At 43.5% G+C, this 18,928-nt stretch overlaps 1 protein-coding gene across 1 annotated transcript; it reads left to right on the top strand.

The window, feature by feature from the left end:
• Positions 1–3,835: 3,835 nt before the first annotated feature.
• Positions 3,836–9,842, top strand: ccdc124 (coiled-coil domain containing 124). Its single transcript, XM_056277224.1, has 5 exons — positions 3,836–3,972; positions 4,532–4,709; positions 5,801–5,987; positions 7,583–7,688; positions 8,355–9,842. Exons 2-5 carry the CDS (start codon positions 4,551–4,553, stop codon positions 8,557–8,559), a joined length of 657 nt encoding a protein of 218 aa, XP_056133199.1. The 5' UTR covers positions 3,836–3,972; positions 4,532–4,550; the 3' UTR covers positions 8,560–9,842.
• The last annotated feature ends 9,086 nt before the right edge of the window (positions 9,843–18,928 follow it).

Raw genomic sequence — 18,928 nt, 5'->3', positions numbered from 1 at the left:
TCCTGTAGGTCACTGTCGTGGTGTTCTACTGACTTGTGTGACAGTGTGTCCGCCACCGGTATGTCCTTACCGGGGCGGTGGATGATTTGGATGTCGTATTTTTGGAGCGCCAGGATCATCCGTTGCAGCCGGGGTGGTGCTGCTGCCAGTGGCTTTTTTAGTATTGCCTCCAGAGGCTTGTGGTCTGACTCCACAATCACTTTTCGTCCGTACATGTACTCGTGGAACCTCTTGCAGCCGAAGACCACAGCGTAGAGCTCCTTCTCTATCTGTGCGTAGTTTTCTTCAGTGCTGTTGAGTGACTTGGATGCATAGGCAATTGGTTTGCCATCTTGGAGCATGACAGCCCCAAGGCCACTTTTGGATGCATCCACTTGGAGTCGCAGCTCTTTCTGCGGGTCGAAATATGAGAGTACTGGACCTGGGTGCTGTGTAATGAGATTCTTCATCTCCTGGAACGCCTTGTCATGGACTGCATCCCACACAAACTCACTGTCCTGTTTCAGAAGCTGTCTGAGGGGTGAGTTTATCTGTGAGAGGTGTGGAGCGAATCTGGCGAGGTAGTTGATCATGCCGAGGACTGTCTCCAGCTCTGCTTTGTTCTGTGGGGGTTGCATGTCCTTGACCGCCTTCACCTTGTGTGGGTCTGGTTTGATGCCTTCGTGTGAGAGCGTGTGGCCGAAGTAGCTTACCTCGGACACGCATATGTGACACTTGTCGGGGTTGAGCCTCACCCCTCGCTCCCTTGTGCGCTTCAGCATCGCTCTGAGACGCTGGTCATGTTCCTTTTTAGTCTTGCCGAACACTAGTATGTCGTCCACTATGGCCGTCACACCATCCAATCCTTCATATGTTTCATCCACGCGTCTCTGGAACTCGTCTTGAGCGAACACGATTCCGAATGGCAGTCTGAGGAAACGATACCTGCCAAACACTGTGTTAAATGTCGTCAACATTGAGGATTCAGTGCTCAGTTTGATGGCCCAATAGCCTGACCGCGCGTCTAACACGCTAAAGTACTCAGCTCCAGCGAGCTTTGTGGCGGCGTCCTCCAGCGTGGGGAGGGGGTAGTGAGGTCGTTGTATCACTTTGTTAAGAGCTCTGGGGTCTAAACACACTCTAAGTTTGCCTGTCTTTGGCTTCCCAACAATGACGAGTGTGTTCACCCATTCTGTGGGTTCTGTTACCTTACAGATTATGCCGCCTTTCTCCATGCTGTCAAGCTCGTCCCTCAGTTTGCTGCGTAGGGCGATGGGGATTCTGCGTGGCGGGCAGACGACCGGCGTTGCATCTGGTGTGACGCGGAAGGTGCGCTCGCCTGGGAACTCTCCTATTCCCTGGAAAACATCTGCATACTCATCCATTATGCTCTGTGATGTGACATTGTTTTCCTCACTCACAGCCATCACTATTTTTACCAAGTTTAGGTCACGGCATGTTTTCATTGCCATGACTGGTGGAGCGTTTGTGTCAATGACGTAAAAGTCCAGCATCATTGCATTGTCTCTGTACTTACATTTGAGTTTGCATGTGCCTTTCACGCTCAGTGCGCCTCCTCCATATTCAGTGAGTCTGTGTATTGCTGGTTTCAGTGTCACATTTTTGAACAGCACCTGGAACAGGTTGGTGGGAATAGTATTGGCCTGTGCCCCAGTGTCTAGTTTAAACTTTACCTTCTGTGGAGGTGTGCCAATTCCAACCTCTACGTAAACCTGCTCGTTGCTTTTTCCGTTGTTCTCTATTGAGATGCAGTCTATGTACAGCTCTGTCTGTTCTCCCACAGCGGTGCTCTCCACTGTAATGTTGTCGAAGTAGTTCTTCCTGCTCTCTGTCAGTGGTGTACTCTTCTGGGTTCTCTCCGACGGCATGTACTGTGCCGCGGTAGTACTTTGTCTGTCCCTGGGGGCTAGACTTGCATACTTTAGCAAAATGATTGAGCTTCTTGCATTTAATGCATTGTTTACCCTTAGCTGGGCAAGTGGCTTTAGCGCCGTGTAGCCTTCCACAATAGCTACACGCCCTAGCGGCGGTGCTAACGTTACCCTCCCTTTGTCTGAAGTTAGCGTTAGCTGCTTTGGGTGCGTTCGGTTTGTAAATCTTTCTGCCTATTGCGTGCACCGTTTCACGTGTGCTGCCCTGGCCCATAAACTTTAGCTGTTGCTTTGCTAGCTCGTGTGAGCGGGCTACATCTATGGCTTTTTCTAGCGTTAGCTCAGCTCCCTGGCTAAGTAGCTTTTCTCTCACTCTGGGTGAGTTGGTGGCAAACACGATGCGGTCCCTGACCATCTCGTCGGCATTTGGGTAGCCACAGTCTTTGACTAGGAGCTTTAGCTCAGTTACAAATTGTTCGAAGGATTCACTCTCTCCCTGCATCTTTTCATGAAATTTATATTTGGCATAAATCGGGTTTGCTTTGGGGGTGATGTACTCAGTGTACTTATCGTAGTACGTTTCTAGCTTCTTGGCCTGTTCTCCGCTGAGTGTCCAAGTGTTGTGCACATCGCGCCCTTTTCCCCCTATCCAGAGCAGGAGGTAGCTGCATTTCTCCTCTTCGTTCTTCCCGCGCAGGGGGCCCTTGAACATTAGCTCCGTTGTTTGTCGAAATCGTCTCCATGCTTCAGGTAAGTTCGCCGATTCCCAGTCCATCCGTGGAGCTGGAACGCCGTACGAATCCATATTGGGTATTTAAACTCCGCTACTCTGACACCATGTAATGATCTGTGCCTTCTGGCTATGTTAACTTATAACATTAATAAAGCAAGGACAACTTCTCTCGTGCTGGGTGTTTATTCACCGACAGGATTCCGACTGACGTTGTTACGTACATCACGTGACTTTGTTGTGGCGCTACGGAAAGCCGTAAGGGACATTAGCAAATCAAATACTACTAGCAATTACTACAGTATGTGTTTTGGTTAGGAATGTTTTGATACTGTCATTATATGGGTTCATATTTTTAATTGAAAATAACCTGAAGTACATTTCCCAGAAAAGGAGGGATGTCATGTACCGGTTTGGCATGTAAGGGCACCCGTATGTATGTGACGTCACCTGTTGATGTGGGGAGAAGCGCGAGGAATATTGTTCGGGCAGTCTTGCAATACGGTGGAATAAAGCAAGCCACGTTAGGCATTGTGTAATAACGGTGTGCCTAATCATTTATAATTAATTACACCCCCCCAAATAAGCATATAGGTGGGAATAACAGATCAGAACACCAACTTGGAGAATTGGGAAAATAAACAGGCCCGGACCTGAAGTGGCGTCTATCCCCAGTTTTATATAATAGTATGTAGAGGAGCTCAAGCAGGAGTCGTGACAACTTTCTCTTTCGGCTACACAACGTGCACCATTTATTCCTTCCACCATTACAACAACAACAAAAACCCGCGCAGCGGAAGTGTGTCACTGTAAACCCGAACCGAGGAAACAGCAGCTGTAAACTAACGTTGCTACTAGCTCAATAAGGGGAATTATGTAGCCCCATAACCACTACAAGTATAACTTTTGCCATTTTCATTTTTCTTGGAAATGTATCATTCATTATCGTTGTCATTATCTCTTTGTTTAAGTAGGAGAAGAAAAAAACTGCATGCCAAAATGTCTATCATAGGTTGCCTTGCCCACAAACTTCACTTCAATAAAATTATCTTTCAAACCGGGGTGGTAGTGAGTCTCAACCAACGACATAAGAATGACTGGTCGCTTACTTTTCAGTAAAACACATGCGCTTTGCATAACTTAAAAAAAACAACAAAACAAAAACACAAACACCGAATCGAATTGATTTTGGTCGATTTAGTTTAAATAGAAAAGAGGCAGTTTCCATGGGGGGGGGGGGGGCTTTTGTTTGGAAGATCTGATGTTTTTCAAAGTTCCTGGTCCAGGGAAGCCTGACGTCATCACGGTGCGCCGCAGTGGGCCGGAGGAGGTGGCAGATACCTCTTCAGAACAACAGTAACGTTCCTCACGGTAAGAACTCTTTTAAACTGGTACGAAACGATATCAATATTTAGCCATATTTGTACGGAAGTCGGTATTCAGTTAAATAAACTACAGATCATTCAAAATAGAAGCTGCTGGGCTAACCCTACAACGTTCATCTAGTGAGCTAGCTAACCTACGTCAACCAGCTATAGCTAGCTAACACAAATAAATTGTTTGACAAATAGAGGCGTTAGTCTTATCATAGACAGTTAACATTAGTACGTGGAAACGGGAGTTGCTGCCAACTCTATTTTCAAATCGGCATGCTTCGCAATCCACATTGCCAAAAGCGTTGCATCACTTACCTCGGCTAGTGTAATATTGCATAATGAAGCAGTCACGATAGTCGTCTACTAGTTAGCATCTACTGATATTTCATTTAGCTCCCAAATGATAGACCACGATAATCCACTCATTAATCATGAAAACTTCTACACATAAACTTCTCGGTAATATGTCCCAAACTTTAGTAGGAGATCCAAGATCAGAATTTTAGGGCGCTCCTAAATTTTTCCGTTTTCCATACTTCACTGCCCTCCTTCAGCTGAAGAACAACATTAGGAATGCCGAAGAAGTTCCAAGGCGAAAACTCCAAGGCCGCCACGGCCAAAGCCCGAAAAGCAGAAGCCAAAGCAGTGGCAGACGCCCGTAAAAAGCAGGAGCTAGAGGACGCCCTGTGGCAGGAAAGTGACAAACATGTGCTGAGAAAGGAGCAGAGGAAGGTGAGCCTTCTTACATCTGGATGTGAATGAGATTCTGCGCGATTGGCATCTGTTGATATGTTTTGTTTTGTTTTTTATCTTGACACTATGCAAGAAAGGGGGGCGATTGAGTGAAGAGCTCTTTGGGCTCCCTCACACTGCAATTTTGGCCATCTTGTGTGTTTATTTTTTGTCACACTGTATGACAGGAAAAGGGTAAAATTGTGATACATCTCTATAGTCAGTCTGTTAATTGGAGTGAGACTACTGTCAAATTGTGCGATTAGTTGAACGGAGAAATGACTTACGTCAGATGACAGCAAGCCCACTGTGCCCATCACACAAATGATCTCATGGAAAAAATGTAGTTGCATCAATGATGACAATTTTTTTGTGCCTTGAGAACCCCACCCCCCGCCCCTTTAAAAAAGAAAGGGATGAAAAAAGAAAATGAGAAGAATTTTGACCTGGTCTTGGCTTGGCAGAAGAGAACAACATGGATTTGCAATTCGGAGCAACAACATCTCCAGCCATTTTTCATTAAACTGTCTGTACAATGTTATTATAAATTAGCAGATGATTTTCCATGATGACGCAGCAGCAGAATTATTGAACACACAAACATCGAGAGAGAGAAGGTGAGAGCTTACCGAGTAGTGTGATCCCTTTGTTAAAAATGTCATTTTCTACTATGCTGCTATTGGTCACACACCAGGTTGGTGTCATAAATGTAGTTTTTATCATCATATCCCCTGCCACACTACACAATCATGGCCCTAATTTTAAGACACTGGTAGAACTTCTTCAGAGCCAGATCAGCGTGCTGTTGTCTGTCCTTAAACCCTGTGACCCAAAACAGCTGACCATAGTTTAAGACAAATGAGTTGTCTGAGCCTTGAAAATATTTCCTCAAAACGGCCACAAGACAGCCAAAATTGCACAGTGTGTGGGTGCCTTTAGTTAAGAGTTAAAAGCTCTGGCAGGATTTGGTCTTGTTGACACACATGTGGTTTCAGAGGCAGATGACTCAGCTACTTTACTATTTCAGCACGTCATATAACCTCAGCAAATACCTGTAAACGTGGCACAACTCTGCTCTCTGGCCTTTGCAGGATGACAAGGAGAAGAAGCGACTGGAGGCCTTGGAGAGGAAGAAGGAAAACCAGCGACTGCTAGAGGAGGAGAATGCTAGGCTGAAGGGCAGATCTACCAAGGAAGCCACCTCTGGGGGCAAGGTGACCCGTGCCCAAATTGAGGAGACACTTCATGTTGAGCAACAACAGCAGCCCAAACCGAAAGGTAGAGCTCAGGTTGTAGATGCCCTGACACAGCGGGACTCGTCTTGTGTGTTGGCTAGAGTAGTGATAAGCAACTATGTAGGGAGATACATATGCCATGTGTTTTTCATACTGATCGACTTTATTGTCTATCACTTCTCAAACACTTGTGATCAAATGTCAGCTTTGTTTCTATATTTTGAGGTAAGATACAATTTGACTGTGTTTATGTTAACATCCAACTTGGCAAGCTAAGTATTTCATCTTTGCACAAGCACCAGTCTAGACTGTGGCTTGAGTTATATTATCAGATCTCCATAATAAGATAACAAAACACGTATTAGCTACTTTAAAGTGGCAGGTTTAACTTGCCTGATATTTCAATTTGATTTTTGTTAGTACTCTTAAGTGATTAGAGTCATTTTAAAAAAAATCTCTGTCTTGCGCTTTTTCTTTAGCACTTGTATTGCTCTTAGATGCTTGTTTAGAGAGAAGGTGCCCTTATGACCTCTGATGACTAGTAGTTCTCCTGATTTCATATGTTAAATGCACTTATTGTAAGTCACTTTGGATAAAAGCGTCGGCTAAATGACTGTAATGTAATGTAATAATATAATGTAATTATAACGTACAGCTAATTACAAGCGTGTTACCTCAACATAAAGGGATGGCTATGGTTCGCTGTATATCGGGCCTGCTACCCGAAGGAACTCCAATCCTTTGACACAGTTCATAACATCTGAGATGTAATGGATCACAGTAGTTCACAAACTTGCTTTCAGAGCTTAACAGCCTTGAATTTGTTTTTGAAAATGTAAGTTCCCATTGGGAACTTAAATTTGGAGGCGGCACGGTGGTGCAGTGGTTAGCGCGGTCGCCTCACAGCAAGAAGGTCCTGGGTTCGATCCCCAGGGTAGTCCAACCTTGGTGGGTCATCCCGGGTCGTCCTCTGTGTGGACTTTGCATGTTCTCCCCATGTCTGCGTGGGTTTCCTCCCACAGTCCAAAGACATATAAGTTAGGTGAATCGGTCATGCTAAATTGTCCCTAGGTATGAATGAATGAATGAATGAATGAATGAATGAATGAATGAATGAATGAATGAATGAATGGGGGGGTGGCGGCCTGCCTGACACCCAATGACTGCTGGAATAGGATCCAGCATCCCCGTGACCCTGAGAGCAGGATAAGCGGTGAAGATAATGGATGGATGAATGGAAGTTCCCATTGGTGTGTCACAATACTGTGAAATGGATATAACGTAAATATTTAAATGGGGAGGACAAAATAAATCTTTTCCGTGTAAATGTCAATGAATTTCATTCTGTTTAGTTTTTCTTCCAGCACTCATGAGCTTTATTCCATAAATCTAGGCATGTAAGGATAGCTCGCAAATTCATCCACCTTACATTTACACTTAGGTGTTCAGCTGATGATTTTAATTAGAGCAGCGGAAAATAGATCTGGCAAAGTAGATGTTCACTACCTTGCTGAGAGGCACTACAGTTGTTAATGTACTGTTGACTGTTGGTCGAGACTGAGTCTGAGACCAAATTGGACATTCTGTATTACTACAAAGCCAGCCTACCATCATCCTTTTAAACTTGTTTTCACTCAGAAAAGAGCAACCTGGAGACTCCCTTGGAAGAAAATGTGAACAGGATCATCCCTGATGAGGGCACTGTCGAGGCCAGAACAATAGAAGATGCTATCACTATGCTTAGGTAATGATTCATTTGTCCTCTTGCACTGGATATGAATTTACCCTTGTAAGGCTGAACCGTAAAACTTTTAGTTATGTCTTTATGCTGTTGGCAGATTCCTATGTATTTGCTGTTCCTGTTGATGAAAATTATTGTAATTCAGAATTTGGGGTGGAGGGGTTACAGTAGTATGCATATAAAATAAGCCTATTGAAAATTTGCATGCATCATAACAGGATTAGATACAAAACACTTAAAAGTCCAAAATACTAATCTCTGCTGTAGCTACAGCCAACTAATTATTAGTCTTCTACAAAACCAAGTGTGGCCTGTCTGCAGAATTAAATGGTTCAAAATTAACACTGATTTGGTGTGGAAATGGCAAGTGTAAGTGTTGTGAGGTCTGCTTGTGATGCCACTTCCCATACTGGGACATAAACGCCCACTGCCAGACTGATACTGGCTGATTTTTGACTGGGGATTGTAGGTACGGTCATACCACCAACCACGCTGCCAGCCATCATGAAGAAGTTCTGATCCACATTGAGAATTATATTTAGCTGGTATACTATAATGAAAGTTTGCGGTAAATATATGTCCAATCCAACAATCACTGTGAGCATTGGATGTAAATAGCTGTTTTCCTGCGGTGTTTCTCATCATTTACCCTGCTATTGTGTGTATTAGCATGGAGCCTGAGGAGCTGGACCGGCACCCAGAACGCAGGATGAAAGCAGCATTTGCTGCCTTCGAGGAGGTCAACATGCCTCGCCTTAAAAAGGAGAACCCCAACATGAGGTTGTCGCAACTCAAGCAGCTGCTGAAGAAGGAGTGGACAAAGTCGCCGGAGAACCCCTTGAACCAGGGCTTTCTCAACTACAATGCCAAGTGAATGCCCTGCCTTCCACCTGGAACTCTGTTTAAAAACTATCCACCTATGCATATTTGGATCTAACTATGGAAAATGCAGTTATTTCACCCAAATATATGAGATTCGGTGACAAATGCTTTACCGTCACCAAACCAGAAAGAATTTCTGCAATGCTAAGAGGACTTTGCTTTGTTTTCCGTTCAGGTTTAGCAAGGGTTTTTTTCCCCCCCAATAAATGTCAAAACTGACATCCATGTCTGTGTTTGCACCCTCTGATGAGGCATCTTATTGAATATTATTTTCCATTGCTTTTTTTATTTCGGGGCACTTAATGGGAGGTGGGAGCCAGATGTTTTGAGATTAAAGTAATTTATTGCAGTTCATAACCTGATTGTCAGCATATTCTTCTGCCTTTGGTTGTGAGACTGAGTGGTCTGCCAATCTTTTAGATTCATCAAGAGCCAAAAAAAATTAAGTCAACTGCTGAAATCGGAGCAGAGCTGTTTGCAGAACGTTGAAGGCTTGTGGACGTGAGACACCATTCTGTCATAAAGGAGCAAATTTACTCTAATATTGGGAGTTGCCACCAGTTGAATATTTCTGAATTTTGGCCAATACTGGTGATGCTCACCACTTGTCCCCCATTTTGGCAGCTAACCAGCTAGGGGTTTTTTTTTGCTTTATTGAAAGCAGTCTGATGAATCGGTAAGAATGAGTTGAAGTGAAGAAGTCGATCTGTTATTTTTTCACTCGGTTTCTTTCCCCTACAATTCCCTGTTGCGTGTTTCAGACAAAGATTGTTGACTCCTTGAGGATCCATTTGAAGAACGACATCACCTTTAATCAAAGTTGTGGTATTGTGGCTTGGCAGGTTACCCTCTTATGATAAATTGCTAGCTTGTTCTTGTCATCAGCTATTTACGGTAGGGCCACTGAGCAAGACACTGGACTCCTACTTGCTCACTCATTCAAGTTAAGTAACATCGTTGCTATATACAGATAATGCAAATGTGAGTTTCTACACTGTCAATCTTGAGTCGGCTGCTGTGAATCTATCAGGACCCCCGCTGGCTGCAGTTCAGTTTACAGTGACTCAGTTAGCCTTCACAGAGCGCTGACCTCCTCACTAGCCGTGCTGCCAGATGCATGTCTTATAATGATAATTCACAAATTCAAGGTATCATATTCAGTGATGCGGTGCCACGCCCAGGGGATGACTGATTGTAAAACTTGGTCACATAGTTTCCAATAAAACCTGAACATGACATTTAAAAACGTGACTGACGGGTCCAATGATTATCATTCGCTATCAGTCAGTTAATGTCACAGTGATAACCAGTCAACAGCCCCATGCTGGCAAATAATGTGTACGAGTAATAGGTTTGTTTGGAATGGTAAAAGTGTTTTTACCTGGTGCTGTTGATGGAAAGACTAAGTTTCCTGACATGTTCGTCGATAGTAACAGTTGTACTTGCTACCAGTTAGATTTGAGGGAGCGTGATATGGTCAATTGCAGCATGTTGTTGGAACTTCGCATTTACACACTTCCATGTTATCAGTCATGAACAGCAAAAAGCTTCCTACAATGACTTGCGCCTGAGCCTAGATGAGACATAACTCTGCTATTTTGGGATTCAATGAAAATAACATAAAGGCTGCCCAATAAGTTGTCTCAAAGAAAGTCACTGCTCACACAGTTTGTGTCAGTCACCCAATATTCCTGAGTGTGGGTGCAAGAGGTTTTGATTCAGCACAACTGCAGGGATTGTCAGTGGTGCAATTGCATCCTATAAATATTGATATGGACTGAGATGGTGTTGAGTGTTGCTGTTGGGCACAAAGGTTTTCTACAACACAGCAACATTCACACGCTGGTCTGCTGAGCCAGCAGCCTGCGGTCTTTGTAAGTTTGCCTGATGCCAGTTAGAGAGTGTGACCATGGATTCAGTTGATGCGTACAGCTACACAAATTCTCTTGCCCATCTTTTAATTTGTAAAATTGCACCTAACCACATTTTTGTTAGGAAATTGGAAGTTCAGACCTATTCATAAGTGAAACAAGATTGCCTTTTATATTTGTGAAATCAAGTTGAGCCGAGATCAAATCTGTGATACAGGATTAGCTCCCCTGTACATAAATGAAGCATAATTTAATCACTTTCATGTTGATAATTTTTGTTTCTTACCACAACAACAAAGTATTCTAGTGCACGCTAAAAACCTTGAGGCCTGCTTTATATTTATACATTCTCCAAGCATCTTGTCCAACAATGCATGAGAAAATATATAACCTAGCAAACAGAAATATGTCAAAAGCAACACCTTAGATGTGTCCTGTTGTTCCTGCTCTGAATGTCACGGGTCCAAGGCCTGATAAAGTTAAGTCAAGCCAGCCAAGTATATAACCACACAGGTGGTAACATGCACCAGAAATAATAAACTTACATGTGCTCCTCTGTCGCACCAGCCACCTGCATGTCCCCCTCTCCACATCCATAAACCTCTTTGGCCTTCCTCTTTTCCTCTTCCCTGGCAGCTGCATATTCAGCATCCTTCTCCCAATATACCCAGCATCTCTCCTCCACACATGTCCAAGCCATCTCATTCTTGCCTCTCTTGCTTGGTCTCCAAACTGTCCAACCTGAGCAGTCCCTCTTCAATCTTGAATGATCAATCAAATATATTGACAGGCGATACAAGATAAATTATTTTTAAAAAAACGTCATTGTTATCAAAGAATGATGGCCCCAACTTTGATAGTCTTAACAAGTATTGCCATACATGCGGCAGCTGCTACATATGACAGGATTCAGCCAACTTAATAAGAAATGAGCTCCATTCACATTAAAATCACATCCTAGGCTTTAGTCACAGTATTAAGTGATCCAGTATCTTTTGGGTGGAGGATGCTGAATATGGAGCTGCCAGGGAAGAGGAAAAGAGGAAGGCCAAAGAGGAGGTTTATGGATGTGGTGAGAGAGGACATGCAGGTGGCTTGCGTGACAGAGGAAGATGCAGAGGACAGGAAGAGATGGAAACAGATGATCCACTGTGGCGACCCCTAACGGGAGCCGCCAAAAGTAGTGGTACTAGTAGTAGCAGTAGATTAAGTGATTCGGTATTACATGATATAATCGCATAATATATGATGTAGTTATTAAGAGACTAATTACGAATCACATGGTAAGTTTCGTTCAATTAAATGAAACATGAAAAAGTACAGTTCTGAAGACGGTTTTGTAATTGTGTGTGGTCATGTGTGTGGCCCAACCGTAACATTGGTTATACTAGGTAGAGTTCATGCTTCCCTCCCTTATTTCAAAATTGAAAGCTGTTGAAACAGTCACTCCCTCTTTATAACTGGATGCAACAACAGTCTCAACAACATCTGAGGCCAATTTAACAACAGGTTCATTTACATTTCAAACCCTTCAGATTTCCTGCCACGGCTAGTAAACACCGCCGTTAAGCACCTGTGATCTTTGATATATTCTTTATATACAAAAAAGAAGAAAGCTGTGAGATCAGTGACGCGGGTTATTATATTTTCTAAATTGTGTGAGGCTTCAGCTGCTTCTGCATTACTTAGATGTTATTTGAAAAGCAAACTTCTTACCTAAATAGCAGAAAACAAAACACATTTTCTGTATCTTCCAGAGACGCTGTATGGCGCTGAGTGGAGCTGCATGGGAGAGGATTGTTTCTGCTCCTGTTCACAGTCCCAGTTGTGAAATGTAGTATCTGACTCTCAGTTTGCTTAAATCTGAATATTTTAAAAGGTCCTGTTCCTATATGAGATATCCACCGTGTGAATCAAGTGGCTCCTGCTCTTAGGAGATGATTGACAGAAAAAGGCAACAACAAATTATGCTACTTCTGAAAAAGAAAAGGTAGTTGGTGGCCTATGACTTTATCAAAATAACAATGCGATAATGGACTTGTGGGTTTTGTTTTATAATTTCGCAGCTATATATATATATATATATATATATATATATATATATATATACACTACCGTTCAAAAGTTTGGGATCACCCAAACAATTTTGTGTTTTCCATGAAAAGTCACACTTATTCACCACCATATGTTGTGAAATGAATAGAAAATAGAGTCAAGACATTGACAAGGTTAGAAATAATGATTTGTATTTGAAATAAGATTTTTTTTACATCAAACTTTGCTTTCGTCAAAGAATCCTCCATTTGCAGCAATTACAGCATTGCAGACCTTTGGCATTCTAGCTGTTAATTTGTTGAGGTAATCTGGAGAAATTGCACCCCACGCTTCCAGAAGCAGCTCCCACAAGTTGGATTGGTTGGATGGGCACTTCTTGCGTACCATACGGTCAAGCTGCTCCCACAACAGCTCAATGGGGTTCAGATCTGGTGACTGCGCTGGCCACTCCATTACCGATAGAATACCAGCTGCCTGCTTCTGCTCTAAATAGTTCTTGCACAATTTGGAGGTGTGTTTAGGGTCATTGTCCTGTTGTAGGATGAAATTGGCTCCAATCAAGCGCTGTCCACTGGGTATGGCATGGCGTTGCAAAATGGAGTGATAGCCTTCCTTATTCAGAATCCCTTTTACCCTGTACAAATCTCCCACCTTACCAGCACCAAAGCAACCCCAGACCATCACATTACCTCCACCATGCTTAACAGATGGCGTCAGGCATTCTTCCAGCATCTTTTCATTTGTTCTGCGTCTCACAAACGTTCTTCTTTGTGATCCAAACACCTCAAACTTGGATTCATCCGTCCACAACACTTTTTTCCAGTCTTCCTCTGTCCAATGTCTGTGTTCTTTTGCCCATCTTAATCTTTTTCTTTTATTGGTCAGTCTCAGATATGGCTTTTTCTTTGCCACTCTGCCCTGAAGCCCAGAATCCCGCAGCCGCCTCTTCACTGTAGATGTTGACACTGGTGTTTTGCGGGTACTATTTAATGAAGATGCCAGTTGGGGACCTGTGAGGCGTCTGTTTCTCAAACTAGAGACTCTAATGTACTTATCTTCTTGCTCAGTTGTGCAACGCGGCCTCCCACTTCTTTTTCTACTCTGGTTAGAGCCTGTTTGTGCTGTCCTCTGAAGGGAGTAGTACACACCCGTGTAGGAAATCTTCAATTTCTTAGCAATTTCTCGCATGGAATAGCCTTCATTTCTAAGAACAAGAATAGACTGTCGAGTTTCAGATGAAAGTTCTCTTTTTCTGGCCAATTTGAGCGTTTAATTGACCCCACAAATGTGATGCTCCAGAAGCTCAATCTGCTCAAAGGAAGGTCAGTTTTGTAGCTTCTGTAACGAGCTAAACTGTTTTCGGATGTGTGAACATGATTGCACAAGGGTTTTCTAATCATCAATTAGCCTTCTGAGCCAATGAGCAAACACATTGTACCATTAGAACACTGGAGTGATAGTTGCTTGAAATGGGCCTCTATACACCTATGTAGATATTGCACCAAAAACCAGACATTTGCAGCTAGAATAGTCATTTACCACATTAGCAATGTATAGAGTGTATTTCTTTAAAGTTAAGACTAGTTTAAAGTTATCTTCATTGAACAGTACAGTGCTTTTCCTTCAAAAATATGGACATTTCAATGTGATCCCAAACGTTTGAACGGTAGTGTATATATACACATACACTCACTGGCCACTTTATTAGGTACACCTTGCTAGTACCAGGTTGGACCCCCTTTTGCCTTCAGAACTGCCTTAATCCTTCGTGGCATAGATTCAACAAGGTACTGGAAACATTCCTCAGAGAGTTTGGTCCATATTGACATGATAGCATCACGCAGTTGCTGCAGATTTGTCGGCTGCACATCCATGATGCGAATCTCCCGGTCCACCACATCCCAAAGGTGCTCTATTGGATTGAGATCTGGTGACTGTGGAGGCCATTTGAGTACAGTGAACTCATTGTCATGTTCAAGAGACCAGTCTGAGATGATTCGAGCTTTATGACATGGCGCGTTATCCTGCTGGAAGTAGCCATCAGAAGATTGGAACACTGTGGTCATAAAGGGATGGACATGGTCAGCAACAATACTCAGGTAGGCTGTGGCGTTGACACGATGCTCAGTTGGTACTAAGGGGCCCAAAGTGTGCCAAGAAAATCTCCCCCACACCATTACACCACCACCACCAGCAGCCTGAACCGTTGATACAAGGCAGGATGGATCCATGCTTTCATGTTGTTGACGCCAAATTCTGACCCCACCATCCGAATGTCGCAGCAGAAATCGAGACTCATCAGACCAGGCAACTTTTTTCCAATCTTCTGCTGTCCAATTTTGGTGAGCCTGTGCGAATTGTAGCCTCAGTTTCCTGTTCTTAGCTGACAGGAGTGGCACCCGGTGTGGTCTTCTGCTGCTGTAGCCCATCTGCCTCAAGGTTCGATGTGTTGTGCATTCAGAGATGCTCTTCTGCATACCTCGGTTGTAATGAGTGGTTATTTGAGTTACTGTTGCCTTTCTATCAGCTCGAACCAGTCTGGCCATTCTCCTCTGACCTCTGGCATCAACAAGGCATTTTCGCCCACAGAACTGCCGCTCACTGGATATTTTCTCTTTTTCGGACCATTCTCTGTAAACCCTAGAGATGGTTGTGCGTGAAAATCCCAGTAGATCAGCAGTTTCTGAAATACTCAGACCAGCCCGTCTGGCACCAACAACCATGCCACGTTCAAAGTCACTTAAATCACCTTTCTTCCCCATTCTGATGCTCGGTTTGAACAGCAGCAGATCGTCTTGACCATGTCTACATCCCTAAATGCATTGAGTTGCTGCCATGTGATTGGCTGATTAGAAATTTGCGTTAACGAGCAGTTGGACAGGTGTGCCTAATAAAGTGGCCGGTGAGTGTACACACACACACACACACACACACAGCAATTAGCCAAAACATTAAAAACCCCTGCTTAATATTTTATAGGTCCCCTTCGTGCCACCAAAACAGCTCTGACCCGTCGATGCATGGACTCCACAAGACCTCTGAAGATGTCCTCTGGTATTTGGTACCAAGATGTTAGCAGCAGATCCTTTAGGTTCTGCAAATTACGATGTGGGGCCTCCATACTTTGGACTTGTTTTTCAGCACATCCCACAGATGCTTGATTGGATTGCCGTTTTGGAGATGCTCTGACCCAGTCGTCTAGCCATCACAATTTGGCCCTTGTCAAAGTCGCTCAGATCCTTATGCTTGCCTGTTTTTCCTGCTCCCAACACATCAACTTGAAGAACTGACTGTTCACTTGCTGCCTAATATATCCCACCCCTTGACAGGTGCCACTGAATCGAGATAATTAATGTTATTCACTTAACTGTCAGTGGTTTTAATGTTTTGGCTGATCGGCGTATGACAAAATGGCTCCTGTAGAGGCCATATTTAGGTTGACAGTGATAGATTTTTGTTGAGATACATTAAAGCTTCATGTTAAATTGGTTTGTATTCACACCTGGATGTATTAAATAAAAGGGGACATACACTTTAGTCCAGCCAGCCTTGTGGCGGATGAGATAAGAGGTTCCTGGAAGGCTTTTGAACTACAGAGCATCAACGACAAGTTCACCTCACCTGACCTCTTATTTACCACTCTACATTGTGGACGGTATCCTTTTTTTTTTTTATCCCCACCAACCAATCAGTCCACGTCCCTTTGAGGTAATATGTCTGATGTTGCGCCTTAATACTCTGGGCCACTGTCACACAAGATGTTTTTTTTTTCTTCTTATGTTGTTCCTCTGTTCTCCCTACAGCCCTTCCCCCGGTGCCATTTGCATAGCAGCTCTTTTAGATGACCAGCAGCTGCCCCTTCTTTCTTCACGTTGAATTGTAATCATTACTTTCAAAGGAAAGCATCCCGGCTGCTCCTCTGTCAAGAGAACGGAGCAGGAGGAGCCCACTCCAGCCGGCCTCCACACCTTCCCTCCGCCGGCCGAGGGCACGCCGCGTCTTCAACTTCCAAAGGGGGGAGAGAGAAAAAGAGAAGGAAAAAGGTAAGGATGCCCTGTAGTGTTTGTCATTTGTGTATTAGAAATGAATGAAAAACTGTAAAGTGCAAAAAAAAAAAAGGTTTCAAGAAGTGTGAAGTGATTGGAGATAAGGAGAGGGTTGTTGAACTGAGGTCAGTTCTTCACACACCTGAGATTTCATATGGAGATATCGGATCATAGGCCAGGCTGACATTTAGAATTGCCTGTTGTCAAAATGTATGATTGTAGGAATGGACCAGCAGCATCACAGGACAGACAGGTACCTCTTATTGACAGACACGTTTAAAAGCAGCTAGATAGCCCAGAACAAAACTCGGTGAATGTTCTCATGATACTCAAAACTTGAATGTACACCTTATGGAAAAAAAAGATGCTTACTTTATCAAAAAAAATGCTACATAATGTTAAAACAAAACATGGTAAATTTGATAAAATACCTACCAAAAATAACAGAGTCTGAGAGACTGAAATAACTCTAAATGTTAGAAACATCGAATGAGGAATGGATTTTTTTTCTTTTCCTTTTACTTTGAATGAACATATAGTACATTCTAGATACAGGCTACTGTTTTGGAAACGAAGCCTTCGGTTCTCCTATGTGGTCAGCTTTTCTGATTTCCATGCCGAGTGGATTAGTATCGAGTGTTCACATCTGCTTTTGACAGGATGTTTCCTATTCACAAACAGCTTTACAGCAGGCGCAAGATAAACAACGTCTACCCAAAATCCACATCACTTTTACTGGCTTGTAGGAAGTTGGCACATAGAGGAAATATGTTTGTGTGTGTGGGGGGGGCATCTGGGGGGGGCACCCACATTAATTGCTTTTAATCCATCCATCCACCCATCCATTATCTTAACTGCTTATCCTGCTCTCAGGGATGCTGGAGCCTATTCCAGCATTCATTGGGCGGCAGGCGGGGAGACACCCTGGACAAGCTGCCAGGCTATCACAGGGCCCGCCCACACACACACACACACACACACCTAGGGACAGTTTAGTACGGCTGATTCACCTGACCTACATGTCTTTGGACTGTGGGAGGAAACCGGAGCACCCAGCAGAAACCCCTGCTGACACCAGGGGAACATGCAAACTCCACACAGAGGACGACCCGGGATGACCCACCAAGGTTGGACTACCCCGGGGGTCAAACCCAAGACCTTCTTGCTGTGAAGCAACCGCGCTAACCACTGCGCCACTGTGCTGCCTAATTGCCTTTAATGGGACAACAAAATTATAAAGTTTTGTGCAGCATAAGAAAGCAGGTAAAAGGTAAAACAACGAGATAATTAGGAAAGGGCAGGTTGCTTCTGTAAAGTGTGCCTGGTATCCGTCCTTCACGGTGGATAAAATGTGAATGATGTGTCAAACAGTAAATCTGAGGCACACATCTGTAATTTCCCCGTTACCTTCACCAGAATTGAACTAGTTAGCTGTTGGCTGATATTTTCCAAAACTAGGTATATTTCTAAAATTCCCAAGCATTTCCACTGTTAGATGAGCCACCAAAATAAAGCAGAGGATACCTCTTACGCACTTGTGTGTTTTACTGTTTTATTGTTTGCTTTATTGCTGATTTTATTTTTTATTTTTTGTTTCTATATTTCCCTTTAATTTTATTTGAAGCACTTTCTGTTTTGATCAGTGCTATGCAAAATCAAAATAAAAAAAAAATTGGGCGGCACAGTGTAGCAGTGGTTAGCACTGTCGCCTCATAGCAAGAAGGTCCTGGGTTCGAACCCTGGGGTTGTCCAAACTTGGGGATAATCTCAGGTCGTCCTCTGTGTGCAGTTTGCATGTTCTCCCCGTGTCTGCGGTGGGTTTTCTCCAGGTGCTCCGGTTTCCCCCACCATCAAAAAGACATGCATGTCAGGGTTAGTACTCCTGTCTGTGCCCTTGACTGAGGCATGGCAAGAAGAACTGGAGTTGGTCCCCGGGTGCTGCACGGCGGCTGCTCATTGCTCCTAGCTACATGGCTAGGATGGGTTAAATGCAGAGCATAATTTACCTACGGGGATCAATAGAGTATATCAAACCAAAAACTCTATTAAATTAATTGCTCTTATCTCTTTATCCATCCATTATCCAAACCACTTATCCTGCTCTCAGGGTCACGGGAATGCTGGAGCCTATCCCAGCAGTCATTGGGCAGCAGGCAGGGAGACACCCTGGACAGGCCGCCAGACCATCACAGGGTGTCCAACAAATTTTCTGCTAACGGCAATCCATTTCTGACATTTCCAAACAAATATTAAGTGCTATTTTTTTATAATTGAGTAATCACACTAGATTTTGGTTTATGTGTATGTAGCAGAATATTACTGGCAATTGGTAAGAGATATCATTTCAATTTTGAAACCTTTCGGTGTGATTTCGGGATACAAATTAGAT

This window comes from Lampris incognitus, chromosome 3, assembly GCF_029633865.1.
Source record: "Lampris incognitus isolate fLamInc1 chromosome 3, fLamInc1.hap2, whole genome shotgun sequence".
Taxonomy (NCBI): Eukaryota; Metazoa; Chordata; class Actinopteri; order Lampriformes; family Lampridae; genus Lampris; species Lampris incognitus.
Note: the sequence above shows the minus strand (reverse complement) of the source record. Positions and strands in the feature narration are given on the sequence as shown.